This window comes from Elaeis guineensis, chromosome 10 (assembly GCF_000442705.2).
Source record: "Elaeis guineensis isolate ETL-2024a chromosome 10, EG11, whole genome shotgun sequence".
NCBI classification, from domain to species: Eukaryota; Viridiplantae; Streptophyta; class Magnoliopsida; order Arecales; family Arecaceae; genus Elaeis; species Elaeis guineensis.
Genome location: NC_026002.2, coordinates 21,248,174 through 21,273,842, shown reverse-complemented (window position 1 = coordinate 21,273,842; position 25,669 = coordinate 21,248,174). Strand labels below are relative to the sequence as shown.

Sequence of the window (25,669 nt, the reverse complement as noted above, 5' to 3'; positions counted from 1 at the left end):
GAGGCTTCAGAATTCAAGCCCCAGTTGGCCCAACTGCAGTCAGTTCACATTATAAATTCTGTGAGTTTAGTACACTAGAAGTTTGCTGATGGATCTTGCTACCATGAGCACATTATGCTCCATATAATTTGCATTGCGTTTTAAACTCATCTTAAGAAGCAGCTTTAAAACAATGCTTCACATTGCAACAATGGCTTGCCAAGTCTAATTTCAGATCTCAATGACAAATGCAAGTGGCCTTTGACAGCTCCATGAAGTCATTCCGTACTCAGTCTGACACACTAAACCAAAGCAGTGTACATGAAGTAAATGAAATACATATCATGAAAAAAGTGCATGCTTTATTTCATCTGAGCACAGCATAAACCTCAAAACCCTGTAGCACAACGTACTTTTTGTGGCTCAGTGGAAAAATATAAGCAATATGTTGCAGCTTGGCATGTGGCAATGTGAGCTGCTAATCTGAACATCACTTCACAAGTGCTGCAGAGGGAATGTGGATGTCAAGCTCATCTAAGCTTGGACAATCGTGGATGCTCAAACAGTGCTCATTAGCTAAATGTAGGAGACAGATGAAAAACAGGTGTGGGGAGATGTCATTGGCCGGAGTTGTAGGGCAGTCACTTGGAAACTGAAGTAAAACCTGCCTTAGAGACACTGTAGCCTCATGTTCCTGAAATATATATATAATGAACCATGGAATATGAATGAAGGGAATAATGAAATCAAGATTAAGGAAACCTATTGTCAACAAAAAAAAAAAAAAGAACAAAGAAAAAGTGATTTTCTGGTTAAGAGCTTAGCAGCCACTTCTTCAAAATAATTTAGTAAAACTGGCTTAAAATCTATAGAGGCTCTGAGCACTATCTTCAGCTGCTAAGTTTTAGCATTACAAGATAATAAAGAAGAATCAGCTGTACCAAACAAATGGCATAAACAGTTATATAGGTTTGATAAATTTCAAAAATGAAAAATCCTTCCATACCGTTGGTAAGAATAAGAATTAAGTACTACTGTAAACAGTTCCATCAAATAAAGATATAGAAGAACCTTTATGTGATGTCCATCGTTGTCAGTTAAGCATCATAAGCACAAACAAAAAAAGGTTACACTTGTTGTATGCTAGATTATATTTATTCATCAACATATCTATAAGAGAGAGCAGAATGCATGATTCAGCTCCACTAGTAAACAAAACAAGCATGATATCAAACTCTACAAAAATTAAGTATTTTTCTCTGGTTTCTCATTTAAGCCATTAGAACATGCTAGATGTGCAATTTTGACAAATATCATTTATCTGTCATGATATCAAACTATGACAACCAACTACGCTCATTAAAGAGATAGATAGTTTTTAAGAAACAAAGCAGAAATGACTTACCACACCAGAAATCTGAACAGATTCTTGTATATGATTCCAGAGCATATCTTTTAATGCATGAACATCAACCTGTTTTGATACTTTGTCATACTGAATATCGACTTTATTTACCTATATTAATAAAGGAAATGAATAAAGCTTCAGTATATAGATCATCATTTCTTTCTTCTTGTATTGAAATAATCAATAAGAATTACTTCCATGCTCATCTTCCTATAAAAACTTCCAAATTTTGCCAACTTGTGTGAAAGATGGAATATTTGGACAATAAACATGCCAACAGTTCTCCAATTAAATGTTTGCTTTCTTTTAAAGGTTTTTCTATATTGGTTTGGGCCCAATATGAAACAGCATGAGGACATACTGAGCCATACCAAAGGCAGACCAATCCGGGCCCTGGTACTGACACAACAAACCTTGATTATAGTAATAATTTTATATTTATATATCTTCGCATATAATTGTATCATATTATATGACTATATTATAATTATATAATATATAGCTCTATATGATATCATGAAATTCATTATTACATTATCATATAAGAACTATTACACAAGAATTATGATGGTGTCATAAAATGGTAGCCTGGTGCAGGGGTCCGAGGATGGTAAGACATGCATAGACTTACCCCCACGTGTAGAGGTTGTTTGCACGTTTCCAAGCCATGACCTCCACAGAACAATGGAGTAACCTTACCATTACACCAAACCTCACCCTCATCCTGATAATATTTCATATTCATAATCAAAGTTTGCCATATCGATTGATACTATATCATATCTATGTCCCATACTGCACCGGTATCAAACCGATATGCAGTCTCCTACCATACTGACACTCGGTATGCCTCACCATCTCATACTGTACCGCATTCTAACACTGTAATAAGATGGTACCAGTATGGGATCTGGTACCATGATGGCAAATCTTGTTCATAATTGTAACATTACTGACATATGATTATTGGAGAGGAAGGAAGGTGATGGTAGCACTTCAATGCTAGTTCTAGAGCTTGCATATAGAGATGTGGCTATTTTTGGCTACATCACTAGATGCAACAAAAGGGCAATTGGATGCAACTCAGTGGCCGCGTCTAGCCTAGTTGCAAGCAACCAAATACCAGCATCTATCTACTTGCAACTAGGATGCAGCATCTAAGGCTCAAATGAAGGCAACCAATCCCTTAAAACAATACTCGGCATGAATTAGTAGATATGTAAGTGAAGAAGAACATGCTTGCAAAAGATATAGGATAGATGAAATTATGAAGAACCAGATGATAACAAGGTTATGAGCAACCAAAAGAATATGATTGTGATGATGATGACAATGATAATGATTAGATGTAACTGCACCATCCTCACAATAATAAGCTCAAAGATCACAAACCTCATTTCCATATTGTAACAATCCAAGACCTCATATAAGAAAACTAACCAAAAGTTATCATTTATATTCCCTGGCTCCATATAAATACCCAGGATCTCCCCAACGCATAATTGATGTGAGACTAAATATACTCACACACTCCCCCATTTAAGCCCTAGCATGTCGGGCTAAGGGTCCAAATCCAATTACCAATACCAAGATAGGCATGTCATCATCTTAGATGGGACTGTGTTGCACTGTCCCCTAGTTACACATGGGTCATAGGCTGGGTCAGCTCTAATACCATTTATAACAATCCAGAATCTCAACCAAAAAGATTTGACATAAGTTATTGTTTGGATTCCTCGATCCTGTATGAGTATCCAAAATCTCCCTAGTGCACAAATATGGGACTAGATGCCTCTATAATGACTGATAATCTCATCCAAAAAGACTGATCGAAAGGTATTATTTAGATTCTTTGACCCTATATAAGTATCCAAGATATCTCCAATGCACAGCCGAGTGGGACTAGCACATGCCTGTATGGACTTTCATATATTCTCCATATTTAAGTCCTGGCATCCTCGCCAAGCTAAAGGTCCAAATTCAATCACAAACACCAAGATCTACCCATGATCAATATCAAAAGGCTTCTACTACAATTTTCCCCAGTTCATATGGGCTATATTTTGGATTTGCTCTAGTCCCAATTATGACAACCAAAGACCTCACCCCAAAAGGCTAGCTAGCAATTATCATTTAAGTTCCTTGGCCCTATATAAGTATCCAAGATCTCCCTAGTGCATAAATAATGTAAGACAATGCCTGCTCGCACAAGTCCTCACAAGTTTAAATGACATAGAAAAAGTAAATCAAGTGTCATATTGGTCCATTTCCTATCATCTATAGGATACTACTAACAAAAGGTGACCTAATACACAAGACTCTTACCACTACAGAATCTGGGGCCGATTAGTAGTATATAACCTTACCTCCCCCCCAAATGAAGCTACTTACATGTTTTGAACCAATGTCACCCATGTCACAATGGAGCAACCATACTATCTACAAGATATTGCTAAAGTTGCATTATGTCATTTGTATATGATGGATGACATCCTTCGAAACAAAGATAAATGAAGACGGTATCTATGACTACCCCTAAAAAACAAATTGAAGTAAAAGAAAGGAATATGACACAATAACAAGTGAAGAAACAAACCTGGCGTGGCTGGCTAACAAGAATACCTATATCTTCATGATCACTATAGACATTTCCATCATCACACGGATCATTGTTCATACTTTCATTGTCCCACGATGTCAATGGAATGTTTGTATCAGTATGTTGCTTTATGTCATCTATAAAATACAAAAGCAAAATAATAAGTATTCAATAGCTTTAGATATCTTAGGTGGTAAAAGCAAATAGTGAAAAGAATATGTTCACTCGTTTCATATGATGAACCAAAAAACTATTCTAATATATGTCATACTTTTGCTTTGAGAGTGAAAATATTACAAAGCACAAAGTCATGCAACTTTATGAATCACAAAGGAATTCAACTAATAAGGAAACCAAATTAAAGCCACAAAGAAGATTTATATTGTGGTAATTTATAACTAACTTTTATAATAGCAATAACTCAATACAAACTCAAATTAACACAACATGGTCCCCCACCAGTTTTAGTTGGACATGTACATCTCTGTTGAGATCCAAAAGTAAAAAAAAAAAAACTCCAGGTATTTATCTTTGAAACTTGGTCAAGGAATCTACGTAAAGAATTTAGTAAGGCCATTTTATGTGAAACAAAAGAGAATCTTTAACAATGTTCAGGAATTATTGAAGGAAGACAGAACCACCCTAGTATTACTAGTCAATTGATTAGCTAGATGATTAGCTTCCAATTGATAGACGCCAAAAAATTAGTAGTTTTGTTGTCATATATTCATTTTCTAATTAATAAAACAAACTTATCAAACAAGTAATTATAATTTCCTTTTAGGAACTTCAAAAGCATTCATCAACTTAGTCAAGATCCACACTTGAAGTTGCCTTTTCTATTTGGACAGCATTCAAGATGACTAAAATCTCCTCCTAGAGAACATTATTAATTATTTTTACTAGCTGAGTCAACACTTCTAGGCTATAGATAAGTCATATCTATTCCAAAGTTATGCATGAATCCACCTTAAACAAAAGAGTACCTTAATACAATTAGCATAATTAAGTGTTTCAGCATAAATGAAGTAATACCTTAATTTCTTCATCCCACAAGATAATTAGTGATGGAAATCCAATATCTCGTAAAAGGGATAAAATCCAACCACCTGATAAATAGCCAAGATGGGCGAGGAGAGGCTAGCAAATGTTATTCTTGATGGATTTATTCATAAGTTTCATAAGAGCGACTGACCATGCAACGAGTTCCATGTTAAAGAAGAAAGGCTGACTAGCCAATTATATGGATCCCACACATAACCATAGGCAGGGATTTATAGTGTAACGAGTCAACTAAAGGAGAGGTAGGTTCAATTGGTAAAAGGTAAGCTAACTTCCAATTTAAGACTAACACTTTTTTAAGGGGCTTTTCTCTATTCAACCAATATTAAGGATAGAAGAAGGTCCATCATCTTGGGGTGCACCCGAGCAACTAACCATAATAAGGCATGCCATGTATCACCTTAAGCTTTGTCTAATTGCTAAGATTATGAAAAGGAAAAAAAAAAAAAGGAAAAGCAGAATCTTCTTTTCCAACACTTGGCAAGGAAAAGAAATTTAAGTAGAATATCTGAGGTAAAAATTTCTCACAAAAAATTAACTCTAGTTTAGACGATAGAAAAACAAAAAAAGCATGCGATGTTTTCTCCAAGTATTGTTCACAAATTTAGCCAAGATCTAGTAGAATAAAGAAACCTCAGCAAACTAATCAGTTTTCAGTCAAAATAGAATGTCTTATTAATACAAAACCACCAAATTGATAGCCAAGATGGATGACGAGAGGCTAGTAAATTTTATTCTTGATCGTTATACATCACAAATTTCATAAGAGTGGCTGACTATGTAAAGATGTTAAAGAAGAAAAAATGGTTGGACACTTATATGGGCCCCAATCCATCACAAACTACAAGTAGAGATTTATAATTTAATGGAGCAGCTAAAGGAGAGGCCAGTTCAACTAGGACTTCAAATATGAAAAAGAAGCCAAGAAGCACCAGCTGGCTACATAAAGTATGCTCAATATAAAAAGGGGATAAAGAAATAGAGTTATAAAATTCCAAGCAAAAGAGGAATAATAAAGCAACTTGCCACCTTAAGGACTCCTTGACTGACACCTTTAGGGAGCTTTTCTCTTTTCAACAGCATTAAGAACAAAAGATCCATCCGTTGGGGTGCCCGAAGCAATTAGCCACCTTAAGATCTATCTAATCAATGATACAAATTAATTTAAAAGGAGAATCTTCTTTTCCAATACTTGGCAATGAAAAGAAAATTTAAATAGAAGCTATAAGATGAAAAAAATTTCACTAAAAATGAACGGCGTTTTAGCTTGGATAAAAAGGAGGGAAAGCAAGGACCATGCAGGCCCATATCTAGTCAAAAAGGGACACTACAACACAAATCCATTTGGGCTAACCACAAGCTGATTGTGGTACTTGTGACTGGATCTATCACACTCTTAATTGGATTTGGATGGATCTAGATCCTTAACCTGATGAGGATGCCAGGGTTTAAATGGTTGGAGTATGTGAGGATCCATATATGCATGTGTTTGGTCCTATATGGGTTATGTGCTGAAAAGATCTAGGGTACTTGACATGTGTGCAGGTGTGTGTTTCATTTGACATTGATTATACATCGGGGAGATCTTAGATAACTAGACAAGACTAAGGAACCCAGATAACACCTTCTGGTTAGCCCTTTTAAGAGACATCTTGAATCATTATAAATGGTATTAAAGCAGATACGGTCCATTGTTCCATTTGGGTTGACTACAGGCAGATCATAGTGTTTATGATTAGATTGTGGTACTGATATTTGAATGGAATTGGACTCTCGGCCTACAAGAATAGGAGGACTTAATCAAGGGGAGTATATGAGGATCCGTAAAGGTGTGTATTTAGTCTCGCATCAGTTATGCTTTGAGGAGATCTTAGATAATTATACAAAGCCAAGAAACTCAAATAACACCTAGCTAGCCTTTTCAGATGAGGTCTTATGTCATTGCAAGGCCAAGGAATCTAAAGAATATCTTCCAGCTAGCCTTTTTGGATAAGGTCCTATGTCGTTACAAAAAAAATGGCATTTTTTCCAATTATTCTTTGTCTACTTGGCCAATCTAAGTCGTGAAAAATCCGAGTATATTTCACATACATAGTTATTAAAAGATCCTTTTCAAGAATGAACTTTTAGTAATTGTGGAAAATCCATTAGATAAAAATCTTGAATTTTGAAACACTATAAAATTTAAAACATGGAAATGAAGGAATAAGTGATCACAAAGTGCTAGTCTTAAGTTCAAAGAAGGCGCCTCTTTTGGGCCAAAACTATTTACTTTGAAAGGTTTTGGATAGAGTAGAAACATACACAAAGAACAATATAAGAGGCTTGGAACAACGAGCTGGCAACTCCAATGAAATATAGCATTTATTTGCTACTATCTAGAATAACATGTGCCCCTAAATAGTAGGATAAATAGAATAAGGGTGCCATTCATTATAGATTCAAGGTATCATGGGAGAAGAAAATGTTGTTGCAAATTCAAGAAGGAACAGGCTTAGAAATGAAGAATTATCAAACTTTGTGCTTTGAAGAACCACTACAAATGAGACAAGAGGAAATAAAGCTACATTAATAGTCTAGACCAAATGAACTGGAAGCGGCAATGCTAACATAGGAAATTTACATGTAGTTATAACAAAAAAGATGTTGACCCAACGATTGATTTTGATGAATATAAAATATTTAAGTATATAGTTTGGTATTAATGAGTTATTGAAGTTCATATTGAGAATGTTTCAGAAAGCTTAGTTCACTCTCAGAAAGTCTTTTGTGAATGCCAAATTAAGGAGCCAAAGAAAGTAGATTGAAAAAGCCACATCATGAAAAATCAACTGGAGAAAATCAAGAGCCGACTCTAAGTTTCAAAGAGTCGACTCTGGCATGCAAAATTTAAGTGGTACAACCTGTGAGTCAATCCCTACTTTTGTCGAGTCAACTCTCTCAGGCGAGACAGAGTTGGATTCTTTAGCCTGATCTTGACTTGGCCCCTGCTTGATCTCGAGTCGACTCCTGAACAGCTCCAAGCCGACATCCAATAGCTGAGTCGACTCTTTCAAGAAAGATAGAGATGCATATTTTTCATATTAGATCTCAAGCCAACCCCCACTTTTGTCGAGCCAACTTATAGTCATCCCGAATCGACCCCTACTTGATCCAAGTCGACTCGACTATGACTGACAGCTCCAACAGCTAGTTTTACATAAGTTCCAAAATTATGTCGAATATGTCTAACGGCTAGTTTTTGGTCTCTAATGCCAAAAAACATATTTGTGGACAATTTAAGATGGTTTAAAGGTTACCAAACAAAAAGAAAAGCCAAGAAAAAAAGAAAAACAAAGAGAAAATCCAAAGAGCATTAAGTATGCATTCAAAAGAGAACTACAACTTTCCAACCACCAATTTCTTGAAGTCTTTGGTGGTTTTCAGAGAAAAAATAGTGCATTCATTGTCAAACTTCCTCGATATAATTTTTAAGAGCTTCAACGACATTCTTTTTACTCTTTTAGGTGTTGAGGAAAATGCCTCGAGATTCGGTCCACAATAAGCCAAGAATGAGATCCAAGACGACAACAAAATCCAACAAGCCCAAGAACAGCCCAAACAGAGTCCAGATGAAGGAGATACACACAAGAAAACTCACGAACGCGAGAGGAGGGGCCCAAGGGGGCCCAGGCCCGACTTGCAGGCCAACAGGGACCCAGGCCCACGGGCGCGGCCCAGCCAGGCGCTAGCGCATGTGGGCCGACCCAGCAGGCGAGAGGGCACAGTGTATCGTGGTCTACCGCGCCATGCAATCCATGGGAGGCTGCGTGGACCAGGCACCGGTTCCCAGGCATTTCTCGCAGCCCATCATGGACCGACGCACGATCTGATGGCTGGCGATGCACCCGATCGCAATCGAATGGCCATGGTGAAATCCCAAGTTGATCAGGAGCTTGGGGATCCTAATTGTGCGATCGAACAACTTTGGTTCGAGCCGATCATGATCGGATGGTCCAGAAGAATTCTAGGGTTTGATTTGAGTCCGGTATCCTAATGAAACACTTTTTTGATGATTATGGAGCCTATATAAATTGATGAGCCGTTTGTTGCATCGAGTAGCTGGTGACGTCCAGATCATGTAGAGAGGCTTCAAGAAAGATTTCAAAGAGTTTTTATGAGGGTTTTGGGATTTTTTGTTGAGAGATCTTTGTATAAGGGTGGAATGGTGAGTTTCTCTTGTATTTGTTTGATTTTCTTTCTCCCATAGTGAAGCTTGCACGCCCCATGGAGATAGGCTTGAGGTCAATCCATGTTACTTAATTTATTTGTGGTATTTTTCTCTCTCTTTCTTCTTTCTTCCTCCCTCAATAAGTGGTATCAGAGCACAACAATTGGTATCAGAGCCTGATTACCATGGACAAGTGGTACCAGACGATCCAAACAGAGATGGTGTTGATCGAGATTGGAGATGGAGAAGACAAGCACAATCAGGGTGAAGATCAATCGGTTCAATGAAAAAAGCAATTTCTCCTTATAGCAAGTGAGAGTGAAGGACGTGCTCATCCAACACGAGTTTATCGATGCTCTCTTGTATGAGAAGAAGTCAGCCACCATGGACGAGAAGAACTGAGAGCGGCTACAGATGCAAACGGTGAGTACCATCCACTTATACTTGACGGATGAGAGGGTGATCATGTACTTGACGAGACTTCTCCGATGTTACTGTGGTCGAAGCTCGAGGAGTTCTACATGATGAAGTTCCTCACCAACACTCTCTTTCTCTGGAAGCAGTTCTACCAACTGCTAATGGATGAGGGACAGAGTATGCAGGAGTATCTCAACCACTTTCAAAAGATTCTCACCGATCTTCTCAGTGTAGGTGAGAAGGTTGAGGAGAAGATCAAGATGTTGGTCTTGCTAGCATCGCTTCTCTCTTCATATAAGTCCTTGGTAACTACTCTTCTAATAGAGAAGAGTACCATCAAGATGGATGAGATCACCATGGCGATTCTTCAGAACGAGATTATCAGACAAGAGAATCAGACTTCAAGATTAGATAGTGGCAACTCAGTTTTGGCGATTTCTGGAGGAGCAGGTGGCAGCAGACAGAGTGATAGAAGATCGCGAGGAAAACGATCCAGGTCCAAGATGAGGGATCCCAGTAAGATCATGTGCTTTCGGTGTGATGAGTTGGAGCATCGTGTCAGAGATTGCACTCAACTCAGAGATCGGATGAAGGCTACTGCAACGACGACCAGTAGCGAGTCAGAGGATGATGTCTTATTGATATCTGACGAAGTATCTATTTCTTTCCAGCAGTGGATTTTAGATTTTGTATGCATCCATCATATATATTACAAAAAGGAGCTGTTTGACTCCCTAGAGAGTAGTAGGGGCACTGTTCATCTGCCGGATGGATCAAGCTATGTGATCAGGAGCACCGGGATGATCGACTGGAGGACACATGATGGTGTAATGAGGAGATTGGACGAGCTCCGATACATATTCGATTTCAGATAGAATCTTATCTTACTGAGCAGACTGAATTCAAACGGCTATAAATTGGTAGCTGGTGATGGAAATCTGAAAGTTATGCATGGCGATAAGGTGATATTGGAGGGGAAGAAGAGGACAAGAGGACATTACTATCTGATAGAGAGCCCAGTGCGAGATGGACCTTCAGGAGCCAAAGGGAGTCCAATGCAAGATGGAGCTCCAGGTGGAGGTGGATCAGGCACAAGATGCGAGACTCGGGAGGATGAGAGGTGACGTTGCAGAGTGAAGTTCCTATTGCGGCAGAAAACTTCCTCGAGCAGATCTTTGGTCAGAGTGGACATAGCCCATGATGAAGGTGGGATTGAGCGGCATCACTCGACTCCCATGTTTGCCTATCCATGAGATAGCAGGCGTGCCCCAGGGCATGGGGGAGAGACAGATCACAAGCTCTCAGAGATAGATGGAGACCTAATATCGAATCGAGATAGAGATTGTTGAAAAAAATACCTCGAGATTTGATTCACAATAAGCCTAGAACAAGATTCAAGATGATGAACAGAATCTAATGAACCAAAGAACAGTCCAAACGAAGTCCAAATGGAAGAGATACACGCGAGAAGATCCACGAATGTGAGAAGAGGGGCCTAAGGGGGCCTAGGCCCAGCATACAGGCCAGCAGGGACCCAAGCACGTGTGCACGGCCCACCCAGGCACAACCCAACACGCAGGCAAGCGCAACGCACGGACGCATGCGAGCCAGCCCAGCAGGCGAGAGGGCACAGTGTACCACGGTCTATCATGCCGTGCGGTCCATAGGAAGCCGCATGGACCAAGCGCTAGTTTCTCAAGCATTTCTCACAATCCACCGTGGATCGAAGCACCATCTGACGGCTGGCGGTGCATCCGATCACGATCGGATGGCCATGATGAAATTCCAAGTTGATCAGGAGCCTGGAGACCCTGATTGTGTGATCAGATGACTCTGGTTTGAGCCAATCACGATCAGATGGTCCAAAAGGGTTCTAGGTTTTGATTTAAGCCCAATATCCTAGTGAAACACTATTTTGATGATTCTGAAGTCTATATAGCTCCGATTGATGAGCCGTTTATTACGTTGGATAGCTGATGATGTTCTAATCGTGCAGAGAGGCTTTAAGAGAGATTTCAGAGAGCTTTTGTGAGGATTTTGAGATTTTTTGTTGAGAGATCTTTATATGAGGGTGGAATGGTGAGTTCCTCTTGTATTTGTTTGATTTTTTTCTCACATGGTGAAGCTTGCACGCCCCGTAGAGATAGACTTGAGGCCAATCCACATTACCTTGATTTGTTTGTGATGTTTTTCTCTCTCTTTCTTCTTTCTTCCTCCCTCAACAAGTGGTATCACAACACAACATTAGGAGCTTTTCTTTGTGCTTTATACATCCTATTCTCTATCATAAACAAGTTTCAATTGGAATTGAAATTTGAAAATAGGCTCATCCAAGCCTTGAATTGGAGTGTGTTTGTTATGTAAGCCAAAGAGTGGCTTAAGGGAGTGGTTTTGGCTGATTTTCACAGAAAAAATCAATTGAATTTTGATTGTGAGCTCAAAAAAACTATCAAACTCTAATCTATGAAAGGTTATGGTGGGATCCCAAGGATGGCTTGGAGAGTGGACGTAGGTGATGGGTTTGAAGCTAAACCATTATAAAACTTTTACATTTTCTTGTGCCTTTTTCTTCTCTTTATTACTTATTATTTTTATGTTCATGCTGTCGTCATATTGCATAGCTCACTACATATTGCTTCACTTAGTTAAATTTTTATACATAGCAAGATTTTGAAAAACACAATTCACCCCCCCCCCTCCCCTCTTGGGTTATTTATCTAGGCAATAAGTAGTATCAGAACTTGGTACTCAATCTTGTTTGATCTAACAATCAAAAGAAGATATGATGGCAACCCAAATTGGACTGTCACTTGCCAACAGGCAATCGACAAATAGACCTTTGTTGAATAGCACCAATTATATTGAAAAGCACGCATGTGTATTTTCATTCAAGAATTTAATATGATCTTTGGAGTGTCATAATCAATAACCCACACACACCCATAATCATGGTAGATGGCATTGTCACTCCCAAACCTGACAAGGATTGGGATGACTTAGATAAAAAAAATAGCCCAACTCAATGCAAAGGCCATGAATATTCTTTAGATACAAATGAATTTAATAAATTTTTATTTTATTTCTGCCAAAAAAAATATGGGATCGTTTAGAAGTTACCTATAAGGATACCAATCAAGCTAAAGAATCTAAAATAAATATGCTTGTTCATAAATATAAATTATTTAAAATAGAAAATGAATCAATTACTAAAATATTTACTAAATTTGCTAATATTATCAATGATTTTAAAGCTTAAGAAAGTCTTATACTAATAGTGAGCTTGTTGGAAAAATTCTTAGGTCACTTCCTAGAGCTTGGGAGGCTAAAGTAATAGTTATTCAAGAGGCCAAAGACCTCAACATTCTGCCATTAGAAAAACTTTTTGGTTCTCTCATGACTCATAGGCTAACCATGAAGCAAACTGATGAAGAGGAAGCCAAGAAAAAGAAGACATTGCGCTCAAATCCATAGCCAAAGATGAGGATGATAGTGAAGAGTCAGAAGAACGAGATGAGGATATCGCACTCATCACTAGAAAATTCAAAAGGTTCATAAAGAAAAAGAAAAAATTTTAGAAGAAAGCCCTTCTCAAAAGGTGAACCTACTAAGGAGAAAGTCAAAGAAAAAGAGCCGCTCGTGTGCTATAAGTGCAAGAAATCTGGGCACTTCAAGATTGATTATCCCCTTCTCAAGAAATCCTCCAAGTCAAGAAGAAAGCAATGATAGCCACTTAGAGCGATAGTGAAGATTCAAGCTCCAATAAGGAAACTAAAAAAATGGCAAAGCTATGCCTTATGGCACATGAGGAGGAGATAGCTTCTAAAACTAGGATTGATTTTACATTTAATAAATTGCAAGATGCATTTTATGACCTTCTAGATGAATTTAAAAAGTTTGGTTTGAAAAATAAAGAGCTTAAAAGATGTAATCATGTTTTGATCAAAGAAAAAGAAGTTTGTTTGAAAGAAAAAGATTCTTTACTTCAAGAAAATCAAAATTTAAAGAAGTTGAAAAATTTAAACCCATTGTTGAAAAATTTACTCTTACACAAAAAAAACTCTAAATGATTTTAAGGAATGAAAGAGCTATTTTCAATAAAGTTGGCCTTGGTTATAACCCTTTTAGGAAACAAAAATTCAAAAAAAAATTTTGTAAAATTCACATCAAATACATCTTCAAATGTCCCTTATTTTTGCTATGAAAAAATTGGACACAAAGCTTGCTTATGTGATTTCAGAAAATTAAACAGAAATAATGTCAAAAAGGTTTGGGTTCCCAAAGGAACTATTATAACTAAACTTAAGAGACCCAAGAAAGCTTGGGTACCTAAAATTACAACTTAGTTTTCTCTTGTAGGTATGTCTTGCAACCCAAAAAAGAAAAATAAGATGATACCTCGATAGTAACTGCTCAAGGCACATGCCTGGTGATAAGTCACAGTTCGTCACCCTTGATGCTAAGGAGTGGTGATCTTTGGTAATAATGGCAAAGGGCATATCATTGGAGTGGGTAATATTTGTATCACTCCTCCTTACACTGAGAATATTTTGTTTGTAGATGTTTTAAAACACAACTTTCTCAATATCAGTCAACTTTGTGACAAGGCTTTAAAATTGTTTCTGAATATTTAATGTGCATTGTTTCTAGTCCCAATGATGATGGTATTGCGTTCATTGGACATGGATATGGCAATATCTACATGATAGATCTAGATGATCTTCCCATAAAGAATGGTCAATCTCTAGTTGCAATAGATGTCAAAGTCAATGAAACTAGTTGATTTTGGCAATATAGATTAGGACATGCTAGCATAGATTTGATTTCAAAACTTATTAAAGTAGATCTTGTAAAAGGCTTGCCAAAGATGAATTTTGAAAAGAGTAAAATTTGTAATGCATGTCAACTTGAAAAACAAAACATAAGTTCTTTCTAATTGAAAAATATATTATTTCAACTTCTAGACATTTAAAATTGATTCATATAGATTTGTTTGGACTTACTAGCACTACAAGCCTAGAAGGAAAAAAATATGGACCTGTGATAGTTGATGATTTCTCTCATTTTACATGGGTTTTGTTTTTCGCTTAAAAGAATGAAGCATTTTCTACATTTTCAAAGTTTTATCAAAAAGTTTCAAATAAAAAGAATTCTTGTACTAGAACTGATCATGGAACTAAATTTAAAAATCAATAATTTGAAAGTTTTTATAACGAAAAAGAAATTAAACACAACTTTTTTCCTCCTAGGACACATCAACAAAATGTAGTGAAAAAAAATAGAACTTTAAAAGAAATGGCTCATATTATATTGTGTGAAAGCGACTTCCAAGATCTTTTTAGACGAAAGCAATTAACATAGCATGTTATATTTTAAATCGTGCTTTAACTCGATCAATTTTGAAGAAAACTCCTTGCGAGCTTTGGAAAGGAAGAAAATCTAATATTAGTTATTTTTGTATTTTTGGTTACCAATGCTTCGTTTTAAATAATAGAAAAGATAGAATTGAAAAGTTTGATGCTAAGTCTAATAAAAATATCTTTTTGGGATACTTTTCATCTAACAAGGCACATGGAATCTTCAACAAGAGAATATTAGTTGTTCAAGAATCTATTCATGTTGTATTTGATGAAACTAACAGTATATCTTCAAAAAAAGAAGATATTGTTGATGATGATGTTGGAACCTTAGATAAAAGAATGCAAAATCTTACTCTAAGAGAAACTCCAGCACAAAATGATGAAGGAAATAATAAGGATGCTAAAGATGAAGAAGGAAATTATGAGAGCACTCAAGGACAAAATGAAAGTCTACCCAAGGAATGGAGGTATGCCTATGGATATCCTAAAGATCTTATCATTGGTGATCCATCACAAGTAAGAACTCAATCTTTCTTGAGAAATATCAATAATTATTTAGCTTTTGTATCTCAAATAAAACCAAAATCAATGGAGGAAATTAAAAACAAGTCTAATTGGATCAATACAATACAAAAGGAACTTAATCAATTTGAAAGAAATAAAATTTAGACATTGGTAAGAAAAGCTGTAGATCATCCTATAATTGAAACAAAATGGGTATATAGAAATAAATTAGATGAAAATATAGTAGTAAAAAATAAAGCTAGATAGTTGCTAAAGATTATAATCAAGAAGGAATTGATTTTGATGAAACCTTTGCACCTATAGCTAGACTAGAAGCGATTAGATTGTTGCTTGCTTTTTTATGTTTCATGAGTTTCAAACTTTATCAGATGGATGTTAAAAGTATATTTTTGAATGGATATATTGCTGAGGTGTATGTTAAACAACTTTCTGATTTTAAAAATTATGCTTTCCTAAATTATGTTTTCAAACTAAATAAAGTATTGTATAACTTGAAGCAAGCACCTCGTGCATGGTATGAAAGATTAAGTAAATTTTTGCTTGATAATAAATTTACTAGAAGAAATGTAGATACTACTTTATTTTTAAGAAAAAAAGATGATGATTTGTTGTTAGTGTAAATTTATGCGGATGATAATATTTCTGATGCTATTGATAAATGTCTTGATCAAATATTTGTTAATGCACGAGGAGTTCAAGATGAGCATAATGGGAGAATTGAACTTCTTTCTCGTACTCCAAATTAAGCAAACCAAAGAGATGTTCATCAACCAAGCCAAGTACAAAAAGAAAATTCTCAAAAAGTTTGGAATGGAGAATAACAAGCCAATTAGCACCTCCATAAGTACCTCATGTAAGCTTTATAATGATGACAATGGTGAGAGTATTGATCTCAAACCTTATTTAGGTATAATTAGATCTTTACTCTATCTGACTGCTAGTAAACCTAACATAATATTTAGTATTTGTATGTGTGCCAGATTTCAATATAATCCTAAAGAATCATATTTATTTGTTGTTAAAAGAATTCTTAGACACTTATTTGATACTTTCAATATTGATTTATAATACTCTAAACATTCTTCTATTAAGTTGATTAGATTTTCTAATGTTAATTTTGCTGGTTACAAACTTGATAGAAAAAGTACAAACAAAATTTGCTAATTTCTAGGAGTTAATCTCTTGGTTTAGCAAGACATAAAATTTAGTAGCATTATCAACAGTAGAAACAGAGTATATTTGTGGCCGAAAGTTATTATGCTCAAATCTTGTGAACTAAGCAACAACTAGATTATGGCATTAAACTAAATAAAACTCTCATAAAGTATGACAATTCAAAAGCAATAAATCTAACTAAAAATCTAATTCAGCACTCAAAAACTACACACATTGAGATAAGACATTACTTTACAAGAGATCAGGTTCAGAATGGTAATGTAATGCTTGATTTTGTGAGCACTGATAGACAATTAGTAGACAAATTCACCAAGCCCTCAAATAAAGAAAGGTTTAGTATAATTAGAAGAGAGTTAGAAGTGTGTAATCCCTTCGATTAAGCAATTTCCTAGCCCCTTTCTCTCTCTTTGAAACTTTCTAATTTAATCACCCCTTGAACCTTATTTGATTGATTCCAAATTTGAATATTTTTTGTTTGTGATCCCTAAAGTCATCTCATTGCCTTGAGTGTTGATTTTTCTTTTGAAAAAATTATTTTTGGTTTGAGACCAAGCTTGAGTTGACTCAAGCAGAATTCATGAGTCGACTCGAAGTCGGGACCACTCGTTTAAAATCGAGCCATCCCTTTCCCAATCCTCTTTATTCTTTCACTGTTTGTCCTAAGTCCCTCTATACTATTTCACCAAACCTTTTTGAGCCCTCCACTTGTCGTTTTCTGTCAATTCCTTCTGGTTTTGAGCACAAATGGGTCCCAGGAAGTAGTTGGCCTATCAATTGAAGCACCCACGTGTCCAAAACTAAGTCAAGAGGAGGACCAAAGCGCGGAATGACACTTCTTCCCATTGTAAGCCCATGCCTTCCCCTCCTCGCCTCATTTCCCTTCGTCCACAGTGCCTTTTGCCGCTCGTGTGGTGACCATCAGCCATAAGATTAGGAGTTCTTATATAGTCCAACCTACTGACCTACCCCAACCTCATCCGAGAGTTACTACGGTAGCCTACGTCGAGGATCAAAGAGTGTCAAGTCTTCAATGAAGGGCACCTTCATCGTTTTAAGCGGCAACTAGATCGGATTCTTCAATTGCTGAGACAAAGAGTTGCACCCAGCAGACCTTTAGATCAAGGGGCAACTTTGCGAGTTATTTTGGAGAGGCAGGAGGTTAATGTATTGGAGATCTTGGCCAACCAGTCATCCATCGAGATGAGGCTTCTCCACCATGGGAAGATTTGACTTTGTTTCAGAGGAAAACATGATTGTGATGTACCATATGGTTCAGGGCATCCCCCCGAACCTCCCAACCCTGATGATTCAGCAGATGCAGCAAGCAACCTACAAGGCAAAGGCTTGTCTTCCGTATGGCATGGCTCTTACTCTTGTTTTTAGAGAATTTGGTGTGGCACTTGATGGAGAGACTACTAGAGTTCTGATGCACTCAAATACCACAACAACCGATCCCTTCATCGTATGGGGCATCGAAAGTTGGAAGTAGATGGGTTTGGAGGAATTTATGGCAAGAGAGAGAGAGACAAAGCTGAGGAAGGACCCAACCAACCTTAGCCTGAGTCTCCACCATGAACAGAGCCACAGACCCCATCTACAACAGAACCACCATCTTCCACAACCCCAGTGACACCTACAAGAGCATCTCGACCAACTCAACCCTCCACTGTACAATTAAATGATGACTAGATAAGGAGGATAGCTAAGCTCGTGTTGGATGGATTAAGGACAGATAGAGAGCAGCCGGTGGCACCTCCGACAGACCTGACACAAATCTCCTCGATAGTTCAAACTGAGCTATGAGGTTTGAGGATCATGCCAGCTTGATTGAGAGGGAAGCAACTTTGGAGTAGTGAGCCAGACCAAAGGATCATGAAGACTTATCAAATTTGGCTTACAAGGCTACTAGGCTCAGAGGGAGGATAAAGACTAGAGTTGCTCCAATCCAGTCAGAAGTCAGAGACTTAAAAGCATCATGGAGATCAAGTTTCTCTCTCTTGACCTTGATGAGACATTCGATTGAGTAGCTTGAGAGCATCGCACCTGGAGCCGCCACAGCAATTGCCCCCCAAGCTCATGGTCAGGGACAGAGTTCTCCTACTAGGTCTTCTTCTCAACAGTGCCAGTTGACTTAGCATGCCCGGCCTTCCCAATCCTTTTAGGACTTATACCGAATCCGATGTTGGTTTGCCCACCCATGCACTAGGCCCCTCCAATAGGACCCAAAGCAGGAGAGGTGGAGACTCATCATCTAGGGCTAGCATTCCTTCCACAATTGACTTGTCTTCTGATGAGTAGGTCTAGGATCTATCCATTGTCTTGAAGTGGCTCACTTATGTTCTACCATTATTATTATTATTATCTAGTTTACTTATGTATTTTTATTGATGTCTTTGTGTTGTATCATGGTGTACTGTAATTGATCTCTTTTTGTATACAGTACATTTATTTTGGTTGATACTCTTGTAAAAGACACCTTTATGTAATGAAAATGTGTTCTTCTTCTTATCTCTTGCTAGTTGTACAATGTATGTTTTTGCTGATGACAAAAAGGGAGAGAAAGCAAATAAATGATAAGTACAAGCAAATAACTGATAATTGACAACTAAAGAAAATAATTAAAGAAGACTATTTGCTCTAACATTGAATTAATATTATAATTGTTTTGATGCCTTGAATGCATATAATAATTGCGCTGAATCTGATGTCTTGAATTCAATATTGATTCTTCTAGCTCTGATACATTTTCTCTTCCTTTTTAGCTCTGATACATTTCACTCTAATACATTTTCTCTTCTTTTTTAGATTTGATATACTTTGCTTTGATACATTTGTTTCTAGCTTTGATATGCATTATTTTTCATCTCCTTTTCAGCTTTGATACATAATGCTTCAATTTCTTTTTGCTCGAATACCTATCTAGTTTAGCTCATCATACTCTGATGCGCACTCAAGTTATCTTAATACATAGATTTTCTACTCTGATAGTTGATTCCCTTATTAATATTTGGTATGTGACTGAATTTCAAAGTGTTCACAACAGGCCAAATTCAAGTCACAAAGAAATTTCACAATCTTTCTATGCATGCTTTGCACTCCAATTAAATTACTCTTAAGATAAGATGAAACCCACTTTGATACATTTACATCAGTTGCATTATTTGCTTTTACTCAAAGTTTTGTCAACATCAAAAAGTGGGAGATTGTTGACCTAAGGATTGATTTTCATGAATACAAAACATTGAATATATATTTTGGTACTACTGAGTTGTTGAAGTTCATATAGAGAATGTTTTAGGAAGATAAGTTCACTCTAAGGAAGTCTCTTGTGAATGCCAAATTAAGGAGCCAATGAAAATAGATTGAAGAAGCTACATCATGAAAAATCAAGTGGAGAAAGTCATGAGCCGACACCAAACTTTAAAGAGTCGACTTTAGCATGCAAAATTCAAGTGGCACATTCTGCAAGTCGACCCCTATTTTTATCGAGCTGACTCTCTCAGGTGGGATAGAGATTTGGATTCTTCAATCTAATCTCGAGTCGACCTCTACTTGATCTCAAGTCGACTCCTGAACAGCTCTGAGCCGACTACCAATAGCCGAGTTGACTCTATCAAGAAAAATAGAGAGGCATATTTTTCAAACTAAATCTCGAGTCGACCCTCACTTTTGTCTAGCCGACTCATAGTGACCTCAAGTTGACTCGATTGTAGCTGACAGCTTCAATGGCTAGTTTTGCAGAAGTTTCAGAATTATGCAGAACATGTCTAACAACTAGTTTTTGATCTCTAACAGTTACAAACGGATTTTTGAAAATTTTAAGATAGTTTAAAAGCTACCAAACAAAAAAAAAGAGACAAGAAAAAGAGAAAAACAAATAGAACACCCAAAGAGCATTAAGTCTGCATTTAAGAGAGAGTTATAACTTTTCAACCACCAATTTCTTGAAGTCTTCAATGGTTTTCAGAGAAAGAGAGTGCATTTATTGTCAAGCTTCCTCGACACAATTTTCAAGAGCTTCATTGACATTCTTTTTACTCTTTTAGGAGCTTTTCTTTGTACTTTATTGTACTCCTATTCTCTATTGTAAACAAGTTTCAATTGGGATTGAAACTTGGGATAGGCCCACCTAAGCCTTGAATTGGAGTGTTTGTTGCGTAACCCTAGGAGTGGCTTAAGAGAGTGATGTTGGTTAATTTCCACTGAGAAAATCAACTGGGTTTTGGTTGTGAGCCCAGGAAAACAATCATACTATAATCTAGGAAAGATTATGTGGAATTCCCAAGTGTGGATGTAGGTGCTAGGTTTGGCGCCAAACCTCTATAAAACTTTTGTATTTGCTTGCGCCTTATCTCTTCTATTTATTACTTATTATTTGCATCTTCATATTGTTGTTATATTGCATAACTCTTACTACACATTGCTTCACTTAGTTTAATTTCTATGCAGAGTAAGTTTTAAATTTTTTGTAAAACCTAATTCACCCCCACCTCCTCTTTGGTTATCTATCTAGGCAACAAAGGAGATGGAAAAAACACATTGATGAATAACTAGAATAAGATAATGAAGGAATTTAAAAAACATCATGACAAAATTAAAGCTTTCTAATTTCACATGAAGATGAAATATTCATTAGCAAGTCACAACTAACTTTGGGCACTATTTTCATCCTTTAAGCAGCAACCAGCAAATTAGGAATCATGACTTTCAATCGATTTTACGATACATTGGTGATGCAAACAAATAAGTCAGAAATATTTTGCAACTAATCACCCCATCACAAATTCACAAACTCTGCAAAAACTTCGTAAATATTATGATTTTTATCCTTGCTTTATTTTATAGAACTTTCTTTCCTATCAACCAAACAAGAGAAATTCTGTCATTTTCCTTTTGTAAAAAACAATTAATTTGTTGTAATCCATTTTCTTGGAAACCAAACACATCCTAGGTGATGAGGACCCACTCAGACTATTATTCTTTTGTCTTACTTTTTTTATTTTTCGGCTAGAGTGAAAATCTTATTTTTAAAGTTAGAATGTATGTATAATTTCACACTTAGTTTTGAAATTCTATGAATTCTAAATGATTTGTTGTTGTCTTTAAAAATCTTTGAATCATCAATAAGTTGTCTCTAGGAATCAAAGTGAGTTTGATTTTTAAGTGCAATCATCACAAATAATCCAAACTAAGATACAAAAGTCTTCCTTATGCATCATATTGCATCTTTAAGGGTTGAGATCTAATTTCAGGAGCAATTTGTAATTTGAACAGCAGAGGTAGTTTTTGTTTTATAACAGCTACCTTTTTGATTTAAGAAGAATCACTTGGATTTGGTCTAGGGCTGGAGTGAACTACTTGGTAATTTTATTTGATTACGATAGCTAGCATGTTTCTTTGTTTGAGAACAAAAATCCAACAATTATGAAATTCAATCACCCTACTGTTATTTTGAGCATTAATTTTTCAGATTGTCCAGCACAAATAGTTGATTATTTTAAGCTAATTATGATACCATTTCAGTCAACCATGACAGCATGTACCTTAGCCATTTTTTTCCTAAGAAGATGTAAGTCCAAAGACACAAAAGGTCCTTCAAATTTTCCATTGCAAAATGACCGAAAAATATCATATTTTCCAATATATATCTCTAAGCCACACAATTAACATAGCTGCTAAATTCTCGACCATCAACCATAAATAGCAGATGAAGTTTAGTTGACTTGATAGCTATATTCTAAAATTGATGAAGTGTTGGATACATGACCTTGAAATATTTTACAACATAATACTTTAATAGATTAAAAAAGAGTGACCAAAAAAAAAGCTGGACACCATTAAAATAGTGCATACCAGTAAATTTTGAAAACTTAAAAGTTAAAACACATGTAACAGCATTTCCTAGACTAGACATTTCAATCGATCATTTCAACTGTAGAAGCTTAAAATGATTGCTGTACATTTCATTTTTCAAGTAACAACAATGCTGTGTCTTGTCATGTCATGTCCAAATGCCCACATACAGTTCAGAATTTCTTGAACTGAGTTTACAGATAAGGCAAAGAAAATATGCATGAAAAAAATATTATCAGCATCCAATGATAGAAACTGCAAAAAAGTGTACTATAATGTTTGAAAAGATTAATATTAAGTTACTTCATTCTAAACAATATAAATATAAACATATACATATATACATAATGCATCTTCTTCATCCATTATCACTTGCGATTAATTGCATCAGTTTGAATCCACAACCTTAGGGTCAAAATATCTTGTTCAATCAACAAGTTATGGTTCAAGTAGGAAAACTACTAGAAGAATGGAAAATCCAGTACAGCTCTTCATTTGGCTATCAACTAGAAAAACAAGATAAAAACACTAAATTAATTAATCTACAATTGTAAATTTTAACCAAATTTTTACATAATACTCTAGGGCATACAGCTGATATTTTTTTAAGAAAACATTTTTTATTGTTAGAAAAGCATGGGAAAAAAAAGAAAAAATTGCACCATGGATGTACAAATTCACTAGAATGCTAAAGCAAATCTCGAAGCACAAAATTTTCTTAATTATTAACTAAATGTTTCCAGCACTATGCATCTTAATGCTAATGGCTATACTTATCTGCACTCTAGCTATGGAAAGACGATGCTTGCAAAATGTATAAAGTACAAATAGAAGATGCTAACGAAGTAAATATATGTCCATGTAACAAAATGCAGATGAAAATCCTATAATTATAGGATTTTACATGGCAATAAGGAAATAACTAACCAGGAAAAATTTGCAAGTTGTAAGACTCTAGATGATGTTAAAGAGAGAACTACTTACCAGAGGAATTTCTTCCTTTCTTCCCCAGACACTGCAAGAAATTTCGATAATATGTTATGCAAAACAGAAGGAACAGAGACTCCATAAAAATCAAGTTTCTCTGAAACAATTGTTGTACCATAACATTAGGAAGAACAAACAATTTGACCAGAGTATCAGGACTGTAGTGACAGTCTTCTGGAAGTGTGATATTGCAGGGCACTTTGTTCATGGGTAGTAGTAATGATCTTGGATTCTTCGGGGGTGTAAAGACAGGTGGCATCTCATTGTCCAGTAATTTCATGAAGTCAACATCAGGGACTTCTTTTCTGTTCTTTGCCTTATTGGTTACTAGCTCTGGTTCGCTAGCTGAAACTGGAACTTGTTCTAAACCAGCAACAACATCCATAACATAACTGAACTGCATATATTATAATCAGTAAAAATTAAATGTTTATTCTACCTTACCTTTAACTTTTCGATACTTCCAATGATCAGGACCTGCCCATGCATTTGATTTTGAAGTAAATCCCAAGCCTAGAGACAAGAAACAAGTGATTTTCTCGAATTTTTCACCTATATCTGGATCATCCAACATATATTCACCATTTTCCTGCATCAACAGCGAAGATCTTGTTAATCACATGACATTTGTTAACATACATAGTCTGCAAAACATAATCATATACCTCTTGATGGCTAGCGGAATTTGGATTTGGGCTAATGGAGCTATCATGAATGACATTTGTGTGGTCATCATGATCGAAACTCAAAGGTCCACCATCATCAAACAAATTATCATCCAGCTCTAGATTGTTATCCTCCAGTTCATGACAAAGCTCAAGCACTTGTGCTAAAGATTTTGTGTCTGATGGCCTTTGATTATCTTCATCAAACTGATTCACAATATCCTTTAGAGTTGGTGAGATGTCATTTCTCAGGGGCATGTAAACCATCATCTTCTCAACATAATCTGTGAGGAAAGAAAACGTGTAATGCAAACAAGAAAAGAAGCTTGTATTTACAATTAAGGCTTATGCAACAGAAGCAATTCTGTGGCATTGTATCCATACCTTTGCAAAATGAAAGATCAATCATTTCAATTTTGTTGTTTTGTGTTTCAAGCGAGACACTCCTCTCAGGTTTTTCAAATGAATCAAAGAGTATACGACAGCCATCGTATACTCCAAGGTTGTTTAATAGTAGACCTTTGGCACCACCTTCATCAAACTGTGCAGAAGTTTGATGATACAGAGGATCCACAGTGAATGCCACTAGAATGTAAAAAGTAGCAAAATGGTTTTAGACGAGGCATTAAAATTCTTATATTACAAGTAAGCCATATGATTTTACCTTCAATTTTTTTCACATTAAGAGCCTCAAAAAATGACTCCAGCGTTGATAAAGGTGACATCTGTAATTAATGAAGTGGTATGAGCTGAAAATAACAAATGAAAAATATCAATTCTTCAGAAACTATATATACCTTCCTTTCTAATTCTTTCATAGAAAGCCCATCCTCTCGAGCAATTCCAGTATGATCACCATCCATCACAGTTTCTGTTGTGGCAAACCACAATATTAGAATATTGATCAAAATTACAACAAAAAACTGCATGGCTCCAGATAATAACAACATTGAAATGAAACCTGGACACCATAGTAGGAGGCTAGAAGCCCAGATAGAAACTTAAAATAGTGAGATGTAAACTTGAAACAATGGCCCAGTCAAAGAGAAAATTATCCTAGAACTTATTATGATCATATTAGCAAACTAGGGGAAAAGAAGAAAGAAAGAAAAAAAAAGTCTATGCAGTTGGCAGCATTCATTTAGGTGGGACAACCCGGAAAGAAATGATAAGAAGGAAAATTAGTTGATCAGGCCTTGTTGCTGAGTAATTTACTTGGATCTTCAGGTTGAGTAGACAATTTCACCAGCATACTTCCCTCCGGAATAAAGCCAACTCAATCACTTGAGAATGCAAAAGAAGTTACAAATCTTGAAAACATATGGAATCGAGAACCGGAAGAGAGGTTGAAGGGCACTAGTTGTAGAAATCCTAAGATGTTTTTGAGCAGAAATCTAAATGGACCCAGACCAAAACATATTTTAGCTGTAC

The 25,669-nt window shown here is 36.2% G+C and overlaps 1 protein-coding gene across 3 annotated transcripts in view; it reads right to left on the bottom strand.

Annotated features, from left to right (window-relative positions):
- Window positions 1–321: 321 nt before the first annotated feature.
- LOC105059781 (condensin complex subunit 2) overlaps window positions 322–25,669 on the bottom strand; it is a 37,025-nt gene continuing 11,677 nt past the window's right edge. Inside the window, exons 4-13 of one of the 3 annotated variants that reach the window (XM_019855573.3) lie at window positions 25,036–25,109; window positions 24,903–24,963; window positions 24,623–24,823; window positions 24,239–24,522; window positions 24,018–24,162; window positions 23,689–23,936; window positions 23,571–23,601; window positions 3,984–4,123; window positions 1,385–1,453; window positions 322–673 (exon numbers count right to left, since the gene is read on the bottom strand). In XM_019855573.3, coding sequence (XP_019711132.1) covers window positions 470–673; window positions 1,385–1,453; window positions 3,984–4,123; window positions 23,571–23,601; window positions 23,689–23,936; window positions 24,018–24,162; window positions 24,239–24,522; window positions 24,623–24,823; window positions 24,903–24,963; window positions 25,036–25,109 — 1,457 coding nt within the window. In that variant the 3' untranslated portion in view covers window positions 322–469. Of the gene's footprint in view, window positions 674–1,384; window positions 1,496–3,983; window positions 4,124–23,570; window positions 23,602–23,688; window positions 23,937–24,017; window positions 24,163–24,238; window positions 24,523–24,622; window positions 24,824–24,902; window positions 24,964–25,035; window positions 25,110–25,669 lie in introns of all 3 variants that reach the window. The other 2 variants (XM_010943214.4, XM_073245043.1) reach the window with 2 other exon arrangements.